Here is an 8431-nt window from a genome sequence, read left to right as displayed (position 1 = left end):
CAGTGTAATGACATTAGTGTTAAGTATTTTGATGTCAAGGATTTCTATTTTCAAAGAACAATTCACATGTAACAAATATAAGAAAAGTGTTAATACTTACATGCTACATCCTTCGTTAATACTGGTTGTGATGGCTCACTTGGAGGTCCAATGCCTGCTTTATTTTCTGCACAGACTCGGAATTCATACTCAGTTTCTTCATTCAGTCCTGTCACTTTGTGTCGCAGATCGGATATCAGTTTCTTTGTTGCTCTAATCCACCTGAGACCTTTCCTTTCTTTACGTTCTACAATGTATCCTGTTATTTCACTACCGCCATCATCAACTGGTCTCTTCCACCCAACAGTAACGGTATTTTTGGTGACGTTGGTAACCTCAGGCTTTGAAGGTGGGCCAGGGGGACCTAAGAGAGAAATATCACAAATGAAGTTTATATTTCTAGAGAGACAAGGTCAGAAGTCACATTATGTCCAGTTTTTTTTTTAAAAGAATGAAAGTAATTACCAAAACTGTCCACCATTTTAACTGGTTCTGACTGTACTGGGTCACCGATTCCATACTGATTTACAGCAGAGACACGGAAGATATATTCATTTCCCTGTATAAGTTTGCTTGCAACATATCTGCAACTTGGAACATCTTCAGCAACTAAAGTCCAGAGAAGACGACTAGTTTCTCTCTTTTCAATTGTATAAGATTTGACTGGAGAACCTCCATCTTCAGCTGGAGGTAACCAATTTAGTGTAGCCTTCTCAGATGAAACATTGCTTATTTCAATAGGTCCTGGGGGACCGGGAACATCCAGCACTTTCACACGTACGTGTTCTTCTTTGGTGCCAAATGGATTACTGGCAGTAATAGTATATTCTCCAGAATCTTTTCTAGTGGCATATTTAACGTGCAGTGTTGAGGAAGTTGGAGTTTTTTCTACTTGAACTATTTCAGACACCTTGAAGTCTTTACCACCCTTAGACCAAACTGATGTTGGTGGAGGTTTGCCAAGGATGCTAGTTGCAGTAATTACAATGGTATCACCAGCCTTAACTGTTAAGCCTTCTTTTACAGTAGGATCAATTACAATTGTCGGTGCCACTGCGGATTTAAAAGAGATAAGTTAATTAGCACTATGAATGTTAATTTTTCAGTTTTGTTTTTAATCAGGTGGTTAAAAGAAAAAGAAAATTACTTACCATACTCATCCTGACAGATAATAGTTCCAGTAGTTTCAGATGGTGGACTAATTGCTCCGGCTGCATTCTTTGCCCTTATACGGAATTCATATTTACAGCCCTCAGTAAGATCAGTAACGGTAAAGGCACACTCCTGAACATTAATATGATTTGCTTTCATCCATGTCTTGGAAGGTAGGTCACGTTTCTCAACAATGTAGCCAATTAGTTTGTGACCACCGTCATACTTTGGCTCAGTCCAGATTAGAGTCACACTTGTCCGGGTAACATTAATGACTTCAGGTTTTCCAGGAGGATCTGGAAAGTGAACAATCTACTGTCAGCCACTGGTTGCATCATTTATAAGACGCAATAGAAGGCAGTGAAAAATGGCACCAAGGATTTTACTTACCAATTGGGTCTAACGTGGTAACAGGATGTGATGGTCCACTCGGTTTGCCTACACCAGCCAAGTTGATTGCCATGACTCTAAACTCATATTCAAGTCCTTCAGTCAAACCCGACACTCTAAAATCCCTCATTTTCAGTGTGGTCTTATTGGCTCTCTTCCAAAGGAGGCTGTTTCTTTCCTTATATTCAACATGATAACCTGGTGCAAAAAGTGGTTTGAAATAAATATTGTGTAATTATATAAATGTAACTGCTGGTTGAAAGGGAGAAATCTAACTATGTACCTGTGATTGGGGAGCCACCGGTTTTCTTTGGATCCTTCCAAATCAGGGAGACTGAATCGTGCCTGACTGCAACTATTTCTGGAGGTAAAGGAGCATCAGGCACATCTTGGAAGACAGAAAGACAGACATCAATTAGTCTAAAAGTGAGTGCAGCATTGCAATTAAAGTTTAGAGATAAAATGTGAAGCTGCTTACCAAATGGATGCCTGGCAATGACAGGGTCAGATTTCAGACCTTCTCCCACTCCATATTTATTCTCAGCACTTACTCTAAACACATACTCGTTTCCTTCATGAAGCCTTGTAATTCTGAATGATGTTTTTTGTACAGCAGAGGCACAAGTCACCCATTTATTGGTGACATTATCGCGCTTTTCTAAAACATAGTTTGTAATTTCGGCACCGCCATCATCCTTAGGAGGCGCCCAGATTAATGTAATCGCTTCTGCCGTTATTTCATCAAAACGGAAAGGTCCAGTTGGTATTCCAGGCTTTCCAACTACTTTCATGAATATTGATGCTTCTTTAATGCCAGCAACATTTTTCAAATTGATTGTGTATTTTCCGGCATCACTCTTTTGACAATCTCGCACTGTGAGTGTTGTATTAATTGCTGTGGATTCTACATTTATTCTTCCACTTTCCTGAAGTAAATCTTCACCTTTCTTCCATGTTACAGTTGGTGCAGGTTTGCCACTGATAGGGATCTTTATATGGAAATTACTTCCTTCCTTGGCAATGTATGTTAGGTCAGGGATGTCTCGTAAATCAATATTTGGTGGTACTGTTAATTCGAAGAGAGCGATTTAGTTTAATGAGTTCAGATTTCAGTGTTGGTAAGAATGCTTTGAAACTATTGTTAGGTCTTTAAATGCAGTTTTCTATTATAGGTAAAACCTTAAGAAACAATCCAATATAATTTATGGTTTAACTTAAAACAATTTACAATAAGTGACATATTATGGCTAAGAAATTTCAAAGAGCTTATTATAATAATAACATTTTAATTCCCTGCACAAATTATGCATTTGACTTATGAAAATATTAATAACATGAGACAAATGTAATTCATTAAGATGTGGAATCCTATAATTGAAGGTGGAATTACAACTCATACTGCACCCCATAAGAGAAGCAGGGCCGTGTCATTCAGCCTCTTGATAGTATTGTACCATTTAATTAGATCTTGGCTGGTACGTACCCCAGCTCTCTCAACCCACCTTTGAGCCAAAATCCTCCTCTTCTTACCTATTAACCAGCTTGATCTGTTTTGGAAATTCCAATTGTCCTAGAATTTTTTAGGATGGAAACAATTTGATATTTCCTCTACCAATTATGCAAAACTCAGCAATAGCCTAACATTAATTTTAAGATTTTAAGAGTGTGACCCCTAGTTCTGATTACTCCGTCAGAAAAATAGCTATCTTAATCCACTAAATCAGTTTATCATTTTAAACTGGAGAAACTTTGTGAAGGAGAGTCCTTTTGAACACAAAATACAAACTATTTCTCTCTACACAGCTGCAGCCAGTTCTGATGAATTTCTCCAGAACATTCTATTCTAATATTAGATCTCAAGCAAAGGCAGTACTTTGCTTCTGACAGTTCAAATGTTTCAGCCTGAATTTTGCTGCCAGCATTGTTGGTAAAGTGCTGGGGCTGTGGAAATGCATTGTGGATCTGTTCTGATCCAGCTCTCCACACCTTTAGCAGGCCTTCTAACCTGCCTTCTGGGAGCTAATAAAATTTAGGCCCTCAACTTGACTGTCTTTCAAGCTGCTACATACAAAGTTTCATTTTGCTGAAAAACCTTTACATAGAACCTTACTTTGATCCCTTTTGGAAATCCATGAATTGTGTTTCCAGACACTTCTCTGAGGAAATCAGAATCAAAATAAACAAACAGTTTAAGTAGAGATAACAAGGTGTACAGCTGAATGAATACAGTGGGCCAGAAGAAGGGTCTAGGCCCAAAATGTCAGCTTTCCTGCTCCTCTGATTCAGCTTGGCCCGCTGTGTTCATCCGGCTCTATACCTTGCTATCTCGGATTCCCCAGCATCTGTAGTTCCTACTATCTCTGAACAGTTTTAAGTAGAGTAGTCAGGCATAATCTAATTGTAAATTTTTTGGTGGTGAAGGTTTCCTTTTAAATACAAAATACCTGACAGATTGGTGCAGATTTAGTTTAAATTTACTGAATGTCAAGTCAATTGTTTTTGTTTAAAGCTCACCTGCTTCCACAGTTACCTACGTAGACAGTGCAGGATTCCAACGTTAAATGCTATTTTACCAATTAGGATTTTGTTAGTGTGCCTTAGTAGCACATTCATCTCATTTTCAGATCTTCAGGGCTTCAACCTTCATTTGGGCTTGAACATTTAATGTAGGCTAACAATTGACTGCAATATTTTGAGAAGTTGAAATGTTTATTTGAGGTCCCATCAAACTGCTTTGATGGGTTAAAGGTTTCAAAAGCAACGTCTGAAGAAGAAATCCTGGATAAGATTTGTTTTGAAACAGAATTGTGGCCTGGTAATTTGCTTCAATTATATTGCCTGACATATTCAGTTACATAACATACCAGCTAAACTTTAAAAGTAATCTAATAATTGTAAAGCATTTCCTAAGATGCTGAGGGCATCACAGTATTTCAGACGGCCTAGTTATCTTTGCTGACAATATCAAAATTAGTAATTATATTTTCAACAATTCGAATTTTGTATTTGAACTTCTATTTGTTACTGTATAATATGTAAGTGCCAATATGATCTTATTATTTACGGTGTGTCATTATGAAAAAATACTTACCAACTTGATCCCTTGCTACAAGTGTAATTTCACGTGGTACACTGTATCCAGCATCATTCTGTGCTATTACTCTGAAAGTGTATTCCTTTCCTTCTTCCAGGTCATTTGTATTAAACTGCAACTTCTTAGCTCTCATCATTTCTTTCCATTTGTCCTCCTGAACCATCATTTCAACAACATAAGCAGTAATTCGGCTACCTCCATCACTGATTGGTTTTTTCCATGTCAAAGTGCAAGAATTTTTGGATACAGCTGCAGCCTTCAAGTCTATCACAGGCCCAGGTTCCTCTGCATTATATAATAGATTATTTTAGTGGAAAGAAATAAAGATAGGCAGAATTTTGTTCTGCATTATACTGTTTAAAAAAAACAGTAATTACCTGAAGCTCTCACAGCATCTTTTGTCTCACAAGGTTCACCAATGCCATACTCATTTTCAGCTAAAACTCTGAAGTAGTAATATTTACTTTCTTCCAAATTAATAATTCTGAAACTAGTCTTGGCACATTCAGTTTCTACAGTTGACCATGCCTTTCTTTCAGCATCTCTTTTCTCTACAATGTAATTCTTAACAGGACTGCCGCCATCCACAAGAGGAGGATCCCATGATATAACAGCAAAATCCTTTGCTGTTTCTTTAACAATAAGATTGACTGGAGGACCAGGAGTATCTAATTAAGAAGTGAAAAACAAGTTAACTCACTGAATAAAACAATTATAATCAACCTGCTTTACATGAATAAAATATAACTTTATCTGACAATAAAATAATTAGTCACGACTTACCAAGAACTTTTACAGTAAGTGTATACGCTTTTGTTCCACTGCTGTTTTGTAGAGTTAGAATGTACTTTCCAGCATCATATCGATTCACATTTTCACAGTACAACATTGTGTCATGATCCGAAGTTCTGATTTCAAGTCCTTGCCTGTCCTGAATGTTGGCATCCACTTTAGACCAGCTAATCTTTGGTGGAGGCCTACCCCTCACTGGCACATAGATTCTCATTGTGACGCCAGCACGTAGAATAAGCACCTTCCTTAAGTCAGCATCAAGGTCTGCTTCAGGAGCAACTGTTCATGAAAAAAACACATATTCATTATTACACTTCATACAAATATATCAAAATCACATTGTATGGCATAAAATCGTTTCCACCAAATAGATCTCTTCAACCATCCAGAGAATACCTTCACTTCAATAAGTCTGCTCACTTCGATCCCAGATACACGTCCCAGGAACCAATATGTTTTAGGTCACCCCTCATGCTACTTGGCTCTGTCACAAAAATGTAATTTCTATTCTGTACAAAACTTGCTTCATCTACCCAACTACATACCTTTAAATTATTTTTACTCTCACTTAAGACAAAACAAGTTGCACACAAAATAATCAGAAACTACTCATAAAATTTCCATCTAATTTTACAAAAGCTCCAACATTTTGTCACTTTTCGTTAAAAAATCTGATTTCTATATTCACTTTCTTATGAGGAAAATTACTTCACCGTGCACCGTGGCATTTCCAAACCTGAAGAATTTTCCTACGGACCAGGTGAGAAACATATGCAACATGCCAAGGCAGGCATATCTGGTGTTAGCTCCAGCTGAAACACAGAGTCTCTGAATTATGGATGTCAAACGTTTGGTGTATCTATCTGAAACTTCCGTCTATTACTTTATCAAAGGGGTTAAACTATTTATTTACAACATGATAGTACTTCTTTATAAATGATGGCAAAGACAACTTCAGAAAAATATGACCAAGTTAAAGTACTACGAGCACTGGAAATCAGAAATAAAACCAAAACATTCTGGAAACATTCAGAAGGTCTGGCAGCATTTGTGGATGACAAAAAACAGCGTTTCCATAGTAGGCCAACAAAATGTGTCCAAAAGGTGCCATTAATCTCTTCACAGATAATGCCTGACTAACTGAGAAAAATTACAACGTTTCGCAACAGGGCTTAATTTGCTTCATACAAGTAATGAAAACCTACTCAAAATATCTTTGGCAGTATGTTTCTCTGGCACTTCACTTGGATCACTGTAGCCTACTTTGTTCATTGCGCTCACACGGAAGTTATACTCAGTGCCTTCAGACAGTCCTGTAACAACATAGTGTGTAACACGAAGATTCTTTGGTATGTTGCACTTTATCCAGTTTTCACCATCTGCACGCTTAACTTCAACTAGATAGCCCAAGATTGGACTGCCACCGTCATATGCTGGTTTACTCCAAGATAAGCTGATCGTATTGCGAGTTGTATCAATAACCTTTGGGAAGGCAGGAGGTCCTGGAGGATCTGAGAAGAAACAAAGTAATTTGCATGAAAGAAGTTTAACAAATGTGAGTTTAACAATTGTGTGGTTAATATATCCGTATATATCTACTATATATATATATATCTAAGTAATTACATGTCTGTGCACTTACATAGAGGATCCAGAGCAAATGCCGCTTTGGAAGATTCACTGGGTTTGCCTGGTCCAGCTTTATTCAAAGCAATAACTCGATACTCATATTCAGTGCCTTCTTGAAGCCCTGCAGCTTTAATTGTTCTTTCCAAAACTGGTTTCCTGTTGACCTTTGACCAATTAACAGCCATTGTCTCACGCTTCTCCACTAAGTATCCAGTGATGGGAGAGCCACCATCATCTGCTGGTGCTTTCCAGCTAACAGTCATATGATCTTTAGTGATGTTACTAATTATTGGTGGATCACATGGCCCAGGTACATCTGTAAATAATACAAAATATGTGTTAGGTATCTTTTGATCAAACAATTAAAATCAAAAATTAGCTTCGGCAGGAAACGTAGGTGTTTTACTTACTGTAAGGATTCTTAGCAACAACTGGATGGGTAATGATTGGATCACCAACACCATATTTGTTTTCTGCACTGACACGGAACTGGTATTCATGTCCCTCTATCAGTTTTTCTATTCCACACTGTGTAATCTGTAAATTGGCAGTAACTTGAGCCCAATTAGGTCGACTTGTCTCACGCTTATCAACAATATAGTTTGTAATCTCAGCACCTCCATCCTCAAGCGGAGGTTCCCATTTCAGAGTAACGCGATCCGAATAAATATTGGTAACTTTGATAGAAGCTGGTGGACCAGGTTTATCTGGCAAAAGAACAGAACATAAACATGTATGAATATTTTTAAATTAATTACCTTGAGATGAAACTAGTATTTTGTTTCAAAATTTTGCCTTCCACCTTTTCATTAGATTCCCAAAAATCGTATTAATATTTTATAAACTTCTTAAATGTGTATTTGATTATGATTGAAATATGAATGAAATATACATTTTATTAAGCTAATTTATAACTAATAGCAGATTGACACATTCGATGAAATATTTTAAAATATTTTTACCTAATACTTTCAGTTTTATATTAGCTGATTTGGATCCACTTGAATTCTCTGCAACAATAGTATACTCTCCAGTTTCTTTCCTCTGTACACTATACAATTCGAGTGTGCACAAGTTTCTTGTTCTGGCTATTTTAATGCCTTCAGCAGGCATTACTACATTGCCATCTTTCTTCCATGTGATCTTTGGAAAGGGTTTTCCAAAGACATGTGCATCTAGACAAACATTAGATCCAGCCTTTACGGTGATCAATGACTTCATGGACACTCCCAGATCAATTTTTGGTGCAACTGTAAATTGAACAAAGCATTTTAATATCAATGATATTTCTTGAATTAGGTTAGTATTTGATGTCTGCAAAATGAGATTCCATAG

General features: G+C 37.1%; 1 protein-coding gene across 1 annotated transcript in view; it reads right to left on the bottom strand.

The window, feature by feature from the left end:
* ttn.2 (titin, tandem duplicate 2) overlaps positions 1-8431 on the bottom strand; it is a 339406-nt gene that overhangs the window by 45726 nt on the left and 285249 nt on the right. The window contains exons 233-245 of the mRNA XM_059647196.1: positions 8059-8346; positions 7507-7803; positions 7110-7412; positions 6673-6978; positions 5459-5746; positions 5053-5343; positions 4673-4960; positions 2060-2647; positions 1865-1969; positions 1582-1779; positions 1191-1487; positions 505-1092; positions 101-403 (exon numbers count right to left, since the gene is read on the bottom strand). Of these exons, the coding sequence (XP_059503179.1) occupies positions 101-403; positions 505-1092; positions 1191-1487; positions 1582-1779; positions 1865-1969; positions 2060-2647; positions 4673-4960; positions 5053-5343; positions 5459-5746; positions 6673-6978; positions 7110-7412; positions 7507-7803; positions 8059-8346 (4140 nt within the window). The remainder of the gene's footprint in view (positions 1-100; positions 404-504; positions 1093-1190; positions 1488-1581; positions 1780-1864; positions 1970-2059; positions 2648-4672; positions 4961-5052; positions 5344-5458; positions 5747-6672; positions 6979-7109; positions 7413-7506; positions 7804-8058; positions 8347-8431) is intronic.

Source organism: Stegostoma tigrinum, chromosome 7, assembly GCF_030684315.1.
Source record: "Stegostoma tigrinum isolate sSteTig4 chromosome 7, sSteTig4.hap1, whole genome shotgun sequence".
Taxonomy (NCBI): domain Eukaryota; kingdom Metazoa; phylum Chordata; class Chondrichthyes; order Orectolobiformes; family Stegostomatidae; genus Stegostoma; species Stegostoma tigrinum.
This window is presented reverse-complemented; position numbering and strand designations above follow the sequence as displayed.